Source organism: Antrostomus carolinensis, unplaced genomic scaffold, assembly GCF_000700745.2.
Source record: "Antrostomus carolinensis isolate BGI_N321 unplaced genomic scaffold, ASM70074v2 scaffold13123, whole genome shotgun sequence".
In the NCBI taxonomy this organism is placed as follows: Eukaryota; Metazoa; Chordata; class Aves; order Caprimulgiformes; family Caprimulgidae; genus Antrostomus; species Antrostomus carolinensis.
This window is the reverse complement of record NW_010305999.1, coordinates 1,378-18,387: the sequence shown is the minus strand read 5'-3', so window position 1 is coordinate 18,387 and position 17,010 is coordinate 1,378. Positions and strand designations below refer to the sequence as shown.

Here is a 17,010-nt window from a genome sequence, read left to right as displayed (position 1 = left end):
ACATCGGGGACGTCAACGTGAACCTCTACAACCTGCCCGACAGCTGCCGCCTCATCCGAGACTCCTACCAGAAGATTGTGGCCTCTGGCTGCGTGCCCCTCACCATGGGTAAGGATCTCGTGTCTCCCTGCCGTGCCGCCGTGTCCCTCTTCAGCCAAACTCCCTCCTCTCCTGCCCTCGTTCAGTCTGAACACAGTAGAAGGTGAGCGATGAATCCGTCCCCTGCCCGGGGGAGGTTGTGCTAAATCATGGGCTAAATCATAGAATCATAGAATCACAGACTGGTTTGGGTTGGGAGGGACCTTAAAGCTCATCCAGCCCCCCTGCCAGCAGCAGGGACACCTTCCACTAGACCAGGTTGCTCAAAGCCTCATCCAGATCATGGGTAAATTTACGTGCTCTTTGTTGAAATTCCTGCCATCAGTGGTGCCTTGTGTGTCAAAAATGGGGAGGATGGGTCAGCCAAGAGACTGTTTGAGTGCCCGGCCTGAAGCTCCACCATGAATCCAGTCAGCAGTGTGCTTTTGGTGTCCTGTCGAGCAGCTTGTGCCCCTCTGAAAAGCTTCAGGCTTGAGCGAGCGCCCGGCAGCGTGAAGGGGGCCTACAAGAAAGCTGGGGAAGGACTTTTCATAAGGGCAGTTAATGACAAAACAAGGGGAAATGGGTTTAAAGTGGAAGAGGGGAGGTTTAGATGAGATATTAGGAAGAAGTTCTTCACTGTGAGGGTGGTCAGACACTGGAACAGGTTGCCCAAGGAAGTTGTAGATGCCCCCTCCCTGGAAGTGTTCTTGGCCAGGCTGGATGAGGCTTTGAGCAACCTGGTCTAGTGGAAGGTGTCCCTGCTGCTGGCAGAGGGGTTGGGACTGGATGAGCTTTAAGGTCCCTTCTAACCCAAACCATTCTATGATTCTATGATTTGAGCACCCGTTCGAGTTTCCAGCCGTTGCAGCCGGGCATCGCTAAATGAAGAGCGTGTCCGTAGTAACGAGGGGCAAATTACCCGTTCCAGCGTCCTCAGAAGTGACTCAAACACTTATTTATAACCCGGGTCAAGGGTCCCGTTCCACGGGCTGCCCCTGCCAGCAGAGTCACACGTCTCTGGTCCTCTCATTTTTCCTGAGGAGGGAAGGGGAGAGAGGAAGCAGCCTGCACCCAGGAGCCTCAGATTTTCCTTTGGGAATGAATCCCTGAGGTGTATAAAGTGCAGGATAAATGCAAGGGGGCGGAAAAAAATCACCTGGGAACAAATGTGATGAATGCTGAGCACCTGTCACAGTGTGTTTCACCCTCTTCCCTATCCTATTGCAGGTGGAGATCACACCATCACGTACCCCATCCTGCAGGCCGTGGCAGAAAAGTAAGTTTCTCACCAGGAAATGTAGAACAGGGACCTGGGAAGGAGCCTTGGGAAGGCTCCTGGTTTGCTGCCCATGGTGCCATCGTACCCGGGGTGGGGACTAACGTGGTCGTCTTGTCTCAACTAGGCACGGTCCCGTGGGACTGGTGCACGTGGATGCTCACACCGACACCGGAGACAGAGCCCTGGGGGAGAAGATCTACCACGGGACCCCGTTCCGGCGCTGCGTGGAGGAAGGGCTGCTGGACTGCAGCCGCGTGGTCCAGATCGGCATCCGAGGCTCCTCCTATGACCCCGATCCCTACAAGTACTGCCGGGACCAGGTAAGCTCAGCCGCAGGCACGTGCTGAGCGCTGCTTTCTTTCCCTGCCATTAATATTCCTTGTTATTAATATTTATAGAATCATAAAATGTGTTGGGTTGGAAGGGACCTCTAAAGGTCATCTAGTCCGACCCCCCTGCAGTGAGCAGGGACATCTTCAACCAGATCAGGTTGCTCAGCTTCATAGAATCCCAGAATCCCAGCCTGGTTTGGGTTGGGAGGGACCTTAAAGCTCATCCAGTTCCACCCCCCCTGCCAGCAGCAGGGACACCTTCCACTAGACCAGGTTGCTCAAAGCCTCATCCAACCTGGCCTTGAACACTTCCAGGGAGGAGCAGCCACAGCTTCTCTGGCCAACCTGGGACACTGTCTCACCACCCTCACACCAAAGAATTTCTTCCTCACATCTCATCTCCATCTCCCCTCTGCCACTTTCAAGCCATCACCCCTTGTTCTGTCACTCCCTACCCTTGGCCAAAGTCCCTCCCCAGCCTTCCTGGAGCCCCTTCAGGTACTGGGAGGCCGCTAGAAGGTCTCCCTGGAGCCTTCTCTTCTCCAGGCTGAGCAGCCCCAACTCTCTCAGCCTGTCCTCTCAGCAGAGCTGCTCCAGCCCTCACATCATCCTGGTGGCCTCCTCTGGACTCGTTCTAACTGGTCCATATGGCTTCAGACATACATATTTCAGAAAATACATCTCTTCTGCATTTTGTCCCATGGCAGCAGCTTGGCCCACAGGACAAGTGCTCCTGGCACACTGAGCCATTAGCTGAGCAGAGAATGAGAAAGTGGGGGTGAGCAGAGGGTCCTTCAAGGGGCATCTGTGCCGCTTGGCCCTGGGATGAGGATTTATCCCGGCAGAAATCACTGGTGGGACAGGGGATGCTCTGCTTCCCCCACCTTTCTCTGAGCGGGTGCCTGCATCTCTGTGCACCCTCAGGGATTCCGGGTGGTCCCGGCTGAAGAGTGCTGGAGGAAATCCCTGGTGCCGCTGATGGGGGAGGTGAGGAAGCAGATGGGGGCCAAGCCCGTGTACGTCAGTTTCGATATCGATGGACTCGACCCCGCGTACGCCCCGGGCACCGGGACGCCGGAGATAGCCGGGCTCACACCTGCGCAGGTAAGGGGGACGCAGCTTCGTTTCCCAGTGGGAAGGGGACATTTTTGGTGCTGTTACAGGAGGTCGTGCTGCCAGCGCAGCAAAGCCAAGGGTTAGGGGAGCATTTCCTAGTGGAAGGGAGGAAAGGAAGCGTTGAGCTGGTGTGGTTTGGTCTGTATATTCCTTAGCTGCGTGTGGGGAGAGCAGAGCCCTGACCAGCACACTCGGTGTCCTGGTTTCGTCAGGATAAAGTGAATTTTCTTCTTAGTAGCTGGAATAGCTGCGTTTTGGTTTGTGAGGGATTTATGATGAGAAGAATGTTGATAAGTTACTCGTCTTATTAGTTGCTGCTCATCCAAAGTCATCATGTTTTTTGCTAGTCTGCAAGTGTAAAGGACTGGGAGGGGGAAAGCAAAGTAATTAGCAAAACCCCAAATTGGCATGTGGCTCTGCCCGTGGGATATGCCGTAGCACATCACGTTGTGTTCAGTTATTAGTGAGGGTTGATCGGAAAGCTGGGGATTCTCTCAGGGGTCACTCTTCTGGGGTTGCAGTTTTGGTGTTGGGACTGTCTCTGGGGACAGGTTGGGCATCAGTTAGCGGGTGGTGAGCAACTGCACTGTGCATTGCTCATTTGCATATTCTATTATTACTGTTAATATTATTTTATTTCAATTAGTAAATTGTTTTTATCTTAACCCAGGAGTTTTTCTCACTTTTACCCATCTGTTTCCCTCCCTTATTCCCTGGAGAGGGGCAGGAGAGCGAGCGAGCGGCTGTGTCTGGCTGCCAAATGAAACCACCACACTAGGTCTGACGGGTTCCTTGATCCCAAATCTGTTGTTCTTTGTTTTTTTTCCTAGGCTTTGGAGATAATTCGTGGCTGCAAAGGACTGAACATAGTGGGATGCGACCTTGTAGAAGTCGCACCCATGTACGATGTCTCCGGTGAGTCTCAAGATGGTTGAGAGTAAGACGTGTGCCCGGCATGGCGCCCCCCCGCCGTGGATGAAAGCACTCGGGCATTCATGGCTGCTTTGGGGTTTTTTTCCCCCCATTTTTTATCTTTCCACAGGTAACACAGCCCTCCTGGGGGCAAACCTGCTATTTGAGATGCTCTGCGTTCTCCCCGGCGTGAAGACAATGTGAGGGCAGCTCCCACCTGCCCCAAGGACAACACAACCCCGACCTCAGCTCAGGCTTCCCACGTCCTCGTGTCGTCTCCTCCTCGACCGATCGCAGCGACCGCGGGTTTTGCAGTAAGGAATAAACACCATTTACCACTAGAAAAGGGAATTTTCAGCTGATCAGCTGTAGGTAGCAGGTGGGTTTGAACAGCCCATGTAACTCGTGTCTGTAGCTTTTGAGTTTGCCTGGGAAAGGAGAAGATGAGGCTGACGGCGTTTCCACGGCTGGAATTACTCACCTGGCTCATGGCAAAACTGCTGCTGGGAAAAGGTTTCTCTCATTAAGATGCAGCAGTGGGATAATGAACGTAGAGGAGGGGAGGACACCTGAAGGTGGCCTGGGAATCTCTGACTGGATTTCTTGCCGGGGATAACCAGGCATCTCTTAGGGCAGGAGAGGTTTAATTGCTCCTGGAATTTCAGAGCTGACGCGGAGGTGATGTCAGTTTGGTTATGGAAACGCGGAGCCACCTCATCACACATTAAAATAGTTTATTTTGGTTGCAAATCTGTAATCGTCTTAAAACAAAATGACATCAGTATTTGGTCACAAATACCAAAAAAAAAGAAAAGAAAAAAAAAGAAAAACAAAAATAAAAAAAGACAAGTTTGCCAAATAAGTTAATTCCCCCCCCCACTCCCAGTATCAAAAGTGCAAAATATGTACCTAGTTTTCAGTCCTACATCTCAGCTGTGGTAATGTACTGGTTCCTGGCAGGATTTCAGTGACTGGCAGAGCAGAGGCCGCCAGCCCCGGCCAACCGCTGCCCACCACGCTCGGTACGGGGAGGAGTTTTGGTAACAACCTTTCGTTTCAGCTTCGGAGCGCTGTGCCTTCGCTCCGACTGCACTAGACTGGTGCACTAGGACTGAATCTCCTCAATCTTTGGATGATGAACCACCACGTGGGTAACAAATCACGAGTGCATTTGCTGATGATACGTTACGATACGGGTCGATACAGGTTAGAAAATTATCGGAGGGTGACGGCTCGCGACTGCTGGGAGAGGGCAGATGGATTTCGGGCGTAAGAAGCCTCGGACCACGCTCTGCTATGAGAAAGCAAGCACCACGATGGACACCAAAGCTAACTAAACGAGGGGTTTAGAACAGTTTGGCGTTTGCTTCAGCCCGTGAAAGGAGTTTTTCCATCAAACAGCGACACGAGCCGAGTTATTCTGACCTGGTTAAGAGCAGCGAAGGGCAGAGTTAAGAGCTGGACAGGAACCGTGTTCCCGGCCAGGACGGACTGCTGCAAACATTCCTTAAACAAACAAAGCTCAGTCTATAAAAGGGGAGGTTACCCGTGCTAAAAAGAAAATGAAACCGAGGATTCCAGCAGCTGTGCAGCACACGGCTGTATTTTGAAGGCCATAAGGCCTTGTCTTCTTACTTGGGGCAGGGCTGAACTCCCTCCCTTGCTGTAGCACAGCGAGGCACTTTTTTTTTCACGTATCAAGGGTTTTCTCCTGGTTTCTGACTAGCTGAAGAGACAACAGAGACCTGGACAGTATTCTTTCTTGCTTTTGCAAACGTTTTTAAAAGTTATGCGGAGCCTTCCAGCAGGCTACAACCTTATTTTAGCCACATCCTGCACGGCAAGTTGCGAGAAAAGCACAAGAGTGCTACAATGATTGCTCCAGACAAACGGAAATCAAGTCCAGCAGCGTCAGGCCAGCGTTTGGTTCCCCCTCCTGCTCTGTTTCAGTGGTACCTGTGCGCATCGGAGCTCTTTGGAAGGGAGAAGACCTTGCCTGCCTGCCTGCCTGCCTTTCCTTCCTTCTTTCCTTCCTTCCTTTCTTCCTTCGCTCTACTTCTGTGCCTCATTCGTGCAGCAGCACAAGCTGTGGCCCGCAGTCTGCTGCGCTAAAATGAAGTAACCTCACGTAGGGGCAGTTGGTAGCATCGTAGCCTTTATCTGGAAGTAGGTTTGAGATCCCTGCGGAGGTCGAAGCACGCCCATCTGCTCCCAGGGTGGGGAGGAACGCGGCAAGCCAAGGGTTTGTGAGCGACTGGGGTCATGTAGGCAGGAAAATGACTTGAGCATTCCCGGATTTTGTATGGAATCGGCAGCTAGCTCAGGGACTGGCATAGATATTTCCAACTGGCCACTCTGCTAAGATGGTAACTAAGGTGGCAAAGGCTGAGTGAGGTTTTAATGAACACCCCGTGCTCAACCGTCAGGTTCAGAGTCCTGCGGCGAAGGGCTCAGCCCCCCGTGCTTCGGCAACTTGCTACCGCAGGGGCTGGGGTACCTGGAGGGGCGGCAAGTACCAGCCCAGGTGACAGTGTCTGTCCCGGAGCAGTGAAAAGGAAGAACAAGTCCCACAGGATTTCAGTCCTGGCTGCAAAGAGGAACCCTACTGCTTTGCTTTATCGCCTGAGGAGTGGAAAGCGGCCGCAAATCTGCCGCTCGCCACCGTACCGAGGGCCGCCCTTTCCCCCCACGGTGCTGAAAGCGGCTGTCGGAGCAAAGCATCAACCAAACCCTGCGCGCTACGACTCTTCTCGCTTCCCACAGACCTCTGAATTCGAAAGACAAAGAAACCTCAAGGCAAACACACAAAAAACCAAGGCAGCAGCCTGCGTGTTGAGAAAGAAAAGGTTTGTGGAGAGAAGGAAACGCGCGAGAGGCCGAAACCGAGCGTCTTGAACCCGTGTCTAAACCGAAAGGAGTTTCACACCTAAAGCGAAGGAAGCGCTTCTGGGGCAACGTTTCAAGAATACAATCGTCGAAGAATTAGGTTCCTTGATACAAAGAAAAGGTTGGTTTGTACTACAGATGTCAGGGTGTTTGAAAGGAGCCCGGAGCGACTCCCTAGCAGCTAGGTAGAGTTTCTTTTTTACACATCTACTGGCTCATAGCAGCTCACGCCTACAATCTGAGGACACAAAGTTATGGCTCTAGGATACATCGTCTAAAATCGACAAGAAGCAGAAAAGGCATCTGAAAAAAATCAGTGTGACATTTAAATGGCTCAACACCTTTACAGTATTTACGGCCGTGCAAAAAACCCCCTTCCCTTCCCGGTTACGGTTTAGCCGGTGAAGCTGCACGTGGAACTATGACACCAGGAGCGTGAAACATGCAGATCGCCTACGAGCCCGCGCCACAGGCGAGTCCCAGCTACGGATTTGCTACGAGGGAGATGCTCCCCACCATACTCTAGATCACTTACCACAGGGAAAGCCGATACAAGTACTGCCTGGTGGGAAGAGGCCTTTCGGAAAGGCAGGGCCTGGGAGGGTCTGCAGGGATTTGCCAGTGTTACACCATGCACCATGGGCTAAGCACACGGGGAAGGGGAGAGAGAGAGAGAACCACGACCCGACCTGCGTCACCGGCCGCGTTCGGTCCGGACCGAGTCACCGCGGCGGAGAAGTCACGGGTTTGTTTTCTTCAACCGAGGTAAAACGAGAGATGGAACGGGGGCGACTCGGGAAGCAGATGTGGCAGGACAAGAAGGGAAAACCAGACTCCTTGGCTCTGGGGTAGCGCGGCGTCCGAACGCACGAAGGAGCGGGTGGAAGGAATTGGTGCGCTTGGCTGCGCTCCCGGGCTCCAGACGCGGGGAGATATTTTCTAGTCGCCGGCCCGAGGAGAGTTTATCTAAAACCTAAGGTCCGTTCATCACGCTTGTTTGTGTGTTCCTGGAAAGAGCTGTCCCTTGTTTTCTTCATAAAAAGTTTTGTCTGTTAGAATCTCTTTTAAAACCCCTCAGTCTAGCGCGGGCCACGAGGGGATATAGAACCTCTGTAAGGAACCCTCGAGGAGGCGTTCCATCCAAAAGGACAATTTGTGTAATTTGTTTTTAATGGATCGAGATCCCGGGCTGCAGGAGGATTTCCCTTTGGCTTCTGTATGTAGCGAGGAATCGTAATCCTCACACGATCCCAGGGTTCCTCCCTCATCCCCTGATCTGTGAGGCTTAAAGAGGCAGAAGTATTTCTTATGGCCGTTGAGAGCCAGGACGTAGCCCGTGTAGTCGCGCTCGAGGAAATGCTTGTCGTACTGGTTTGGGATGGGGGCCGCATCCTGCGCGAACTCTAACAGGTACTCCAGCCATTCTCGGTGCTTGTCCAGGCTGAGGAAGGAGAAATGAAGCGAGCTGCTCCTGGGGGGAAGAGCAGAGAAGCAGGATTAGCCCGTCTCCCGAGTCAGGCCGGATTCCTGCCGGACAGGTAAGCGTTTGTAAACAAGGGCAGGGGCAGAGCTGTGTCACCACAGCTGCTTCTGTAACCCAGTTCAGCGCAGGTGACAATTACCTGGCGTGCAGCACTGCCGTGCTCTCTGTTTGTTGAAATGTGGGTAGAGCCAAAGCAGCCGTGGTGCCAGGCTCATCTGGGCACCTTCACCGAGTACGGCCAGGAAAGGCCACTAGGTTTTTGGTAGCTCGTTGCCATTAACGAGGGCAGAGGCTGCTTTGCTCAACAGAAGCGTTCCCTCCTGGCAATGGAGCCAACACCACTCCTAACTTGTCATCAGAGCAGCACGACACAAGTTGTTAAAACAGTAACAGAATCTCGGGAGAGGGCCCCGACCTACCCTGTGAAGGTGTAGACTTCCAGAGCAAACTTCTGGAGGAGGATGGTTTTGGTTGAGTTGGACAAGATCAAGACCACATTCATGTGACCCGGCCTCAGGCGTACCAAGTTACTGGTGTAGTTGATGTCCGTGAGCTCAGTCACCTCGACAAAGCCCTTTTTGGGAATCCTGCTGCAACAAAACAGTGACTGAGTGAAAGGGGAGCGAGGGACCGGGAGCAACCGAGGATGGAGAAACCATGGATGGAGAAACTGTGAATTCATTCCCCACCCCCTTGCACGGAGCCGTCCCTGTGCCTTGTAGCTACAGGCAGTTTAATCGCTGCAGACTTGGATCCCCCTCGACGAGTCAGTCAGAGCTTCACCCTTCCCCTACGATTGTTGCCTGGGCTAAACTCCACGAGAGCAGCTTACTAGGTTTGTGCAGCCCTGTCCTTGCCGAACACCGCTCCCACCCGCCCCGCTCAACAACTGTGCTACGTCCGCACGACTCTGGCCCTTCTCTGCTGTCCTCCCAACGCTCTCTCTGCGCTCAGGTGCTCCCCAAGCAACGCTTCAGCGGAAAACACGTCTGGAGAAATGAGAGAGGGAACCTGTTACTCTCTTTGCTGAAGCTCGTGTCGTTCTTCTCGGTCTTTGCGGCGGTTTCTTCTTTCTCAGAGGGAGCAGAGTCTCTTGTATCGCTCGAATCGCTGCAAAGGAAGATTATCTTGTGTGAGATTAAGGCGACAGATTGGACTGAGGTGCTATTGGCTGGACCATAAGATCCCCTGGGATGTTTTGGTGGGAGCACTCACCTGAAAGCCTGAACAATAACGGTGCCAAAGAGAATGAAGAGCGCAGAGAAGAGCAGGGACAGCAGCGGCATCATTTCTCGCCTGAGGGGAAGAGTTGCAATCAGGTACGTGAGTCGCGCAATTTCTGCTTGAATTTCAGTTCCCATCTACCTCAAGTAATACCATGCAGTTTCCCCCAGAAACTTGGCTTGTTTCCTGGGGTTTTAAAGAGGATCAAGGTTTGGAGTGCTGTCCTGCTCCCACCCAAAAGGAGGAGAAGGAAAATGGATCCGTTTTAAAATGAGGTGAGAGGAAGGTGGTGGAAAAACAACACTGCTGGGTGTGTTCAAAGCGTAACGTCCACGCTCAGCCTCGAGGCCAAAGAGCCCAGGAGTCGAGGCAGAAGCTGGCACCGCTGTGGTGTCAGTGCTCTTCACCTAAATCTCCAGAGAAAACGGGCACCCGTGTGTTTTGGTAGGTTCTCAGTTCCTATGAATAAGAACCTGGTTTGACTGTGCATCTGAACAAGAGAACAGCAATCCTGCTCCCTATCGAGACTCGTTAACGCCCAGTCCGTACCAGTTACTGTGAAACAAACTGTCCCAGCAGTCCGAGATATAGTCCAGCGTGGAGTAGAGCCATCGGATAAGGAACATCTGTTTCAAAAGAAAAAGAGGGAAAAAAAGCAAATGACAAAGCTGCTATCAGAGTCCTGGTAAGACTGCCCTCCCTTAAACAGAACCCCGGGCCGAATCGGCTTCAGAGCGTGCCACGAGCTTCCTTTTGTGAGCAAAACCCCCTTTTTTTAAAGAGTCTTGCCTTGGTGTTTTAAAATAGAACTAAAGTTGGTAAATGATGGTAACGGGACTGTCCAAAAAGGCAGTTAGGCAGCTGGAAAGGCCGAGCACTTACGGGAGCGAGTTCATCATTCAAGTCTGCCAGGACAGTCTCTGAAGAGAGAAGGCCGGGGTCTGTCCTCAGCTGGTCCAGGAGATCCAGGAGGATGAAGTTGTCCTCTTTGCTGCCTTGCCAGGCCTCCTCCAAGGTTTTATAGGCGATCTTCCCCGCGTTATTGCGTCGCTCCAGAATGACCACCTGGAGGAGACGATAACATCGCTGATGTCAGAGAGGGAGGAACTTTGTACTAGACAGATGTTACGCTTCAAAGTACTGGCCAGAATTAAGTGTCAGATCAAGGAATAGCATCCTACATAAAGTGATGAGAGTTAGAATGAGAGATGAAAAGAGAAAGGAAGAAAAGGGGAAAAAAGAAAATAAAGGAAATCCTCACAGCTGATTTTCCCCGAAACCTCTCATCATCCATCAGCAAGGCGTCCGCAAATTCCGGCTGCCGTTCGTTGTAGATGTGCACAAACTTCAGCGTGTCTTTGGTGTTGGCCACAGCAAAAGTCAAAAAGGCCTCGTAAGCCTCAGCAAACTTATCGCCTTCTCCGGTCAGCAGGACGACGCAGTGCCTAAGGCAACACAACGAGACGGAGCATTAAGAGCCGTTCTGGACGCGAGAGGGAACGACTGTCCCCTTTCCACTAGACAGAATGATCTTGTAGAGCCAGCAACTATCAAACAATGTGGATACCCAACGTGATCCAGGGCAGTTGTTTCCCTTCTCCCTCAGAATTTGAGGAAAGGTGGCTTCAGGAGAGGCCCCGGAGCCTCGGGGAACAAAACAGGGGGATGCGTCACCCGCGGAGACTTACTTTCGCTGGCGGTGAGACTTCTTGACGGGACACAGCTCCTGGAATAGCCTCTGGTTGGTGAGTCTGGCCACCATGAGGAACTTATTCTGGGAAAGGAAGTCATCAATGAGCTGCTTCTTCATATCTCGTGCCTGGCGAGGACAAAGAAAGCAGAGGTCAGAACCGAGCAGGATGAGGAGAGCGAAGCTGTTGCGACGTTCTTGTCTGAAGCCCGGGGAAGGCTGCCAGCCCTGAGTCTCGCTGAAATCACCCGAGATGTTTGGAGGCCCCAAGACCGAGAAGCTACCTGCAGCCACCCTCCTCGAAGGGTCAGGCAGCACAGCTGAAGCCTACCAAGCTTTCTCCCTCCTAAGGGCCACTCTGGCCTCTGCTGAAGCCCGAGATTCTGCTGAGAGCGAACGCGCGCTAGTGACCAAACTCTCATCGCAGGCTCGGTGAGGAGACACCTCGACATCCACACGAGAGCTGCTGAAGAGGGCTCTGAGCAATACCTGCACAACATCGGCGGGCTTGTCGATGTGCTCCTTGAAGATCATAATGGTGGGAGTGTAGACATTGATGTTGTACTGACTGGACAACTCTTCCGTGCCTCGGAGTCCGACGTACACGTAGCCAAAGGACAAGTAATCGCGGTAGGCAAAGGCCGTCAGCTGGAAGGGAAGAGATCACCGGCGTTAAAGAGAGCAAACAACACGTTCTCTCCCCTGAGGGCTTTTGCTTTGAGAACACCCTCCCGTTGTTTAAATGTCGCTGGGCATGTGCTGACAGCCCTTCCTCTCCTTGCTGACCTGGAGTCTGCGTTCCCTTAGTCATCGTACAGGAGCCCCAATGGATCCACAGCTTTGTGTTACAGCCCGGCACTTTGCACGGAAACGGGGGTTTCTTAGGAAACGGGCTTTCCAGTAACCCCAGTTAGATGTGCTGCAAAAATCTCTCATTACCCATCAAGGTCAGGACACGCCTCTGTTGCCTCTACCTCCGAAACCCACCCGCAGCTTCGCATTCGTACGGGTACATCCACGGCAGGACAGAGGAACAGACTCCTGATGAGTCGGTCATCTGGCCGTGCTGTGTTTAACTGACACGAATCATAGAATCCCAGACTGGTTTGGGTTGGAAGAGACCTTAAAGCTCATCCAGTTCCAACCCCCCTGCCAGCAGCAGGGACACCTTCCACTAGACCAGGCTGCTCAAAGCCTCATCCAGCCTGGCCGAGAACACTTCCAGGGAGAAGCAGCCACAGCTTCTCTGGGCAACCTGTTCCAGTGTCTGACCACCCTCACAGTGAAGAACTTCTTCCTAATATCTCATCTAAACCTCCCCTCTTTCAGTAGGTTTAGAAGAAGTAGAATCAACTTCAGTAGAAGTTGAATCTTCAGAAGAAGTAGAATCAAATCAGTAGATCCTGAACCCAGTAGAATTGGTCAATATTTAGGATTTAGAGGCATCGGTCCGCCCCGGCTCACAGTGATACTGTATTTTCTTTTGGAACAGCTGGATTTCTTAGCAAGTCAACAATGCAGCCATAGAAATCATGTTACCTTGTATAATAAGGGCACAACTGGCATATGATCAAACAGGAGGACGTGGGGCTTGTTTTCTTTCTTCCAGTTGGAGAGAAAGCGGACGTAGTTTTTATCTGTAATCTTTAAATAGAGTCAGCACGTTAGTTTAACCTCAGAACTGTTAAGACACATGCAATGCTCTAGGATTAGGTGTCCCAATGAGAACCCAATCTGGAAGAGCTGTGCAGGTGTTACAGAGAGCAGACTGGGGGTTTGCCTTTCCAACAGGTACGCCCGATCCGTGCTTTTTTGATGTGGGAAATGAGCTGAAACCATCAGTCTCGACCCCCCCACCAACCCTCGTAGTCATTGCACCCTCCGTCAATGCTGATGCCGCTCGTGTTCTCATAACTGTTCACTGGGGCCATATGTTTTGTATAGAAGGGGAAGCTGAGGGTTAACAGGAACCCCTGGGCTCCATCAAACCTGCTTTGTTTCAGCTGCGGTACCTCTGTGACCTCCAGGAAGGAGATAAAAGGGAGACCACAGCTGGTTGGTGGGGCTCACAGGTTGAGGAGCAGCCTGTTTTTGTGGAAGGCCTGACTGCAGGAGGTGAAATGGCTGCTTAAGCCATGGGAAGGGACAGCAGACCCCGCTTTTGGTGTGAGAACTCCAATAACCAGAGGACAGCAAGTCAAGAGTCTGTTGGGAAGGGTGACCCTCCTCCAAGACCCCGAGGGAGAACGCGGTGAGGTGAACGAGGCTCCGAGCAGAGGACAGGCAAGTGAGAGCGCGGTGGGGGCTGATTGGGGGGAGCATCACACTGAAACGGGAGGTGGGCTCTGCTGAAAATAACCAGGCAAGGCTGAAATGCAGGATTTTTTTATCTAGTAAGAGGTTTTACCTAGAACTTTGAAAGGGTTTGCACTGCCAGCTCCATATTCAAAGGTCTGAATCCAAACTGGATGAAAGAAACCACGGGTCTCTGTGTCAGTGAGTTTTTAGCAGTAAATGCCTACGAGTTAGTGAGGGGACCTTAATGTGCTGGGTGAAACCCCGAGAAAGGAGAAGGGAAGTGAAATCCAGCAGGTGGGTAGGGCAGGATGATCCTGAACCCAGGGGCAGGTTTTGTACAGCTCTGGCAGCCGTGTTACAACTGGGAGAGCAGCCGGTGTGCACAGAGTTGCTGGTGTAACCGCAGAGTAGCCGTCTCACAAGGAGAAGCGTTCCGGAGCGGCGTCGCCTCCGACAGCTCCGGGGTTTGTAGCTGTAATTACAGCTCTCAAAACGCTTCACCTCACCAGCCTCGGTCAGATCTTCTCGTGTTTGTGACACAGATAAGCTCAGGGGCTGAATTAAACAGATTAGGCACCGAAACAGCTAAGGAGAGATGAATATGCAGACACGGAGGAGAAGCAGCACGTGCCACTCTGGCTAGAACGTACCTTTTCTACGAGATTCCCCGGCAGAAGGTTCTCCACGAACTGCCGCAGGTTCTCTCGGATGACAGCGTTGTGGAAGAAGGTTATTTTCCCATTAATGAGCCCTAGGATGGACGGTGTGCTGTGGGCACCGAGGTGATGGGCGAGGCGCCTTTCGTACCCAGCGTGAACGACTCCGATTCCCACTCCTGAAAAAGGAGAGCGGGTTCACATGGAAGATTGGATATGAGGAAAAAAATTCTTCACTGAAAAGGTTCTCAGGCTACCTAGGGAAGGGGTTGTGTCACTATCCCTGCCAGTATTGAAATGATGGGGTGCTCAGAGATCTGGTTTAGTAGTGGACAGGTATGGTTGGAGAAGAGGAGACTGAGGGGTGACCTCATTAATGTTTATAAATATGTTAAGAGTAAATGCCAGGAGGATGGAGCCAGGCTCTTCTCAGTGATGCCCAATGGTAGGACAAGGGGCAATGGGTGTGAGCTGGAACACAGGAGGTTCTGCTTCAACTTGACAAGAAACTTCTTTACAGTGAGGGTGACAGAGCCCTGGGACAGGCTGCCCAGGGAGGGTGTGGAGTCTCCTTCTCTGGAGACATTCAAGACCCGCCTGGACGCCTTCCTGTGTGATCTCATTGAGGTTCCTGCTCTGGCAGGGGGATTGGACTGGATGATCTTTTGGGGTCCCTTCCAATCGCTGACATTCTGTGATTCTGTGACTCGATGATCTCAAAGGTCTTTTCAAACCAAGTGCTTCTATGATCACCAGCAACCCAAACCGCCTTGTAGAAAATGGAGGTTGAGGAGCAGTTCCCTTGGCCAGCACCCTGCTCGGGAGTTATTCATGGGCCTGTCCCTCCTAACTCTTCCCTCTCCTCCTCTGACAGTCCTTGAAGACTGTATGGCAAACTCACAGCTTTATCTAGGGGGAGAGAGAGAAGACCCTGTCCTCTCGTCTTCTGTCCACTGGTATTTCATGTGCTATATTCAAACCTCAAGGAGAAAAATTCTGGCAAGTGGGAACCACGCTGCCTTTGTCTCCTGCTGTCTGCTGAGTTTGTGATTTTTCTGGTAGCAGAAAAGTGGGGTTGAATTAAACAGATTAGCCACCAAAACAGCTAAGGAGAGACGAATATCCAGACAACATCTGCGGGGAACACAAGGAAGCTGGGGGTGGAGTGGCACGTACAAAATAACTCCTCAGCCTCCAAATGCGCTCGGTAAGTCTTAAAACTTCACCGTCTGGCAGCAGCCCTCAAGTCGAGGACATACCCTGCAGGGATCTTTCCTTATCAAAGCCACTCGAGTGCAGGATAAAGAGCGACACAGCGTTTATGCTGGTGGCCTAAACTCGTGGTGGTGCCATCAGCCCTCGGCCACGCCGGCGTTTATTATCGTCGGCGTTGGACTGAGCCACCAGCCGGAGGGACAGCAGAAAAGGCACCGGGCCCTTGTGATCTGCAGGACTATTTTTTTCTTCCTCCTTTCTAACATAACAGCCTCATCAACGTTAGTAACACACAAGAAAGCGTCAGGATAAATTCCTGAGGAAATGTACGGATTAAACTCAGTCTTCCCAAGCCGAAGGCAACGGCCGCAGCCTCGCCGGGCGAGAGACGCGCGCCCAAGCTCAACGGCTTCGTCCTTACCCAGCGCCTCCAATTCCTGAGCGACTTCCTTCCACACGGGCTCGATGTGGATGCAGCTGAAACACCAGTCAGAGGTTATTTTAATGAGGTAAGGTTTCTTGAAGCTGTCTGGCACGATTTCGTTGACGTAGTGGGAAAAATGGAGCAAATACTTTTCGTCGGAGGTGTCGCGCCTCTCCGAATTGAAAGGGAAATGGAAGAAGGACTCGTCAAAGTAGAAGCCTTCGTGGAAGTGGTGGAACTGGCGATGCTGGTGCTGAGAGTAGCCCTGGCTTTCCCCAGCATCTCCATAACGATCAAAATTTGCCCTTTTTTCCTCATTGGAGAGAATCTGGGAAGTAAATGATAAAACAGTTGCTTGAAATCGTGAGGAGGGAACTGTCCCGACAATAATCCCTCAGCGTAAATAACTGCAGCCACGTAAGGACGGACTGCAAGGGAACGCACAGCCTTTGCTGAGGGATAAATATTGTGGAAAGGGAATTATCACATCGCTTCCAGGCTGGCTGTGGTAAATAAGGGTTTAAAAAAAACCCCAAAACCCCAAAGAAAAGGAGCTTGTCAATCCACTGTCCCCATTTCTGACACCGATCGCTCCTCCAGCCCGTGCGTCACGCCGCCGGAGCATTAAGGCTCTTGTCTGCAGGGGCTTTTGCTGGCGTCTCCTTGAACGTCAAAGGTTTTCTCAGCACATCAGAAAGCACCTCAAGTTTTACCAAACGGCCAGAAGCCCCACAGAGAAATGGCATTTTTATTTTTATTTATTTTTCTTATCCTCAGCTGAGAGATGAGGATTTGCTTTATTTCGGCTGTGGAAGTATCGGGTCAGCCGCCGCAAACTGGGGCAGCCGATTTCGAGAGCCGTGCAGGAGCGATGTGCAAATAACTACTTAAGCAAAGAGTTATTTGAAGCAAGTAAAGCCCCAGGGTGATTTATGTTGCTTAAGTCACCCCCCAAAATGCTTGTATGTACGTGTGACACGGAGAAGACGGCCACTCAGCTGCGCGGGGCTCGGCGAATACCCGCGTCTCCCTCGTTTGAGGCTTTTTAGTGACAACAGGACAGACTTGTAGCAAAATGTTTGCAACAGAGGCCAGGCCGGTGACAGCCAGTGGCTCTGTGTTGAAAAAGGAGAGGAAACTTCTGGTCAGCAGCGTCCATCTCCACGGGGTTCAGCACCTTTTCCACATAGAGGTACACGGAGAAGAAAAAGCATAAAGGCACATATGGAAAAATAAGGTGACTTAACTTTTAAGGAGGGCAGGAGTTTAGCAAGGAGAGCGCCTTACCTCGTAGGCTTTGCTGATCTGGATGAATTTGTCTTCTGCTCCTGGGTCCTTGTTTTTGTCAGGGTGCCTACGAGGCAAAACCGGAGGAAAAGGGGGTCAGCGGTTCCCCGGAGGACAAGGGGGGTCA

The 17,010-nt window shown here is 52.0% G+C and overlaps 2 protein-coding genes across 2 annotated transcripts in view; one reads left to right on the top strand and one right to left on the bottom strand.

The window, feature by feature from the left end:
- AGMAT (agmatinase (putative)) overlaps nt 1–3,987 on the top strand; it is a 5,161-nt gene extending 1,174 nt beyond the window's left edge. The window contains 6 exon segments of the mRNA XM_029084278.1: nt 1–108; nt 1,309–1,357; nt 1,485–1,680; nt 2,617–2,796; nt 3,639–3,723; nt 3,851–3,987. Coding sequence (XP_028940111.1) covers nt 1–108; nt 1,309–1,357; nt 1,485–1,680; nt 2,617–2,796; nt 3,639–3,723; nt 3,851–3,924 — 692 coding nt within the window. The 3' untranslated portion in view covers nt 3,925–3,987.
- A 3,521-nt stretch (nt 3,988–7,508) lies between these two features.
- Nucleotides 7,509–16,950, bottom strand: DNAJC16 (DnaJ heat shock protein family (Hsp40) member C16; the record flags this gene model as incomplete). The annotated part of the gene is made up of 13 exons (XM_010164983.1): nt 7,509–8,077; nt 8,509–8,679; nt 9,101–9,199; nt 9,305–9,385; nt 9,863–9,939; nt 10,196–10,378; nt 10,575–10,758; nt 11,002–11,132; nt 11,493–11,651; nt 12,543–12,647; nt 13,952–14,136; nt 15,594–15,924; nt 16,884–16,950. Coding segments are annotated over 13 exons (2,170 nt in total), but the record flags the coding sequence as incomplete, so codon positions are not given.
- Between the last annotated feature and the right edge of the window lie 60 nt (nt 16,951–17,010).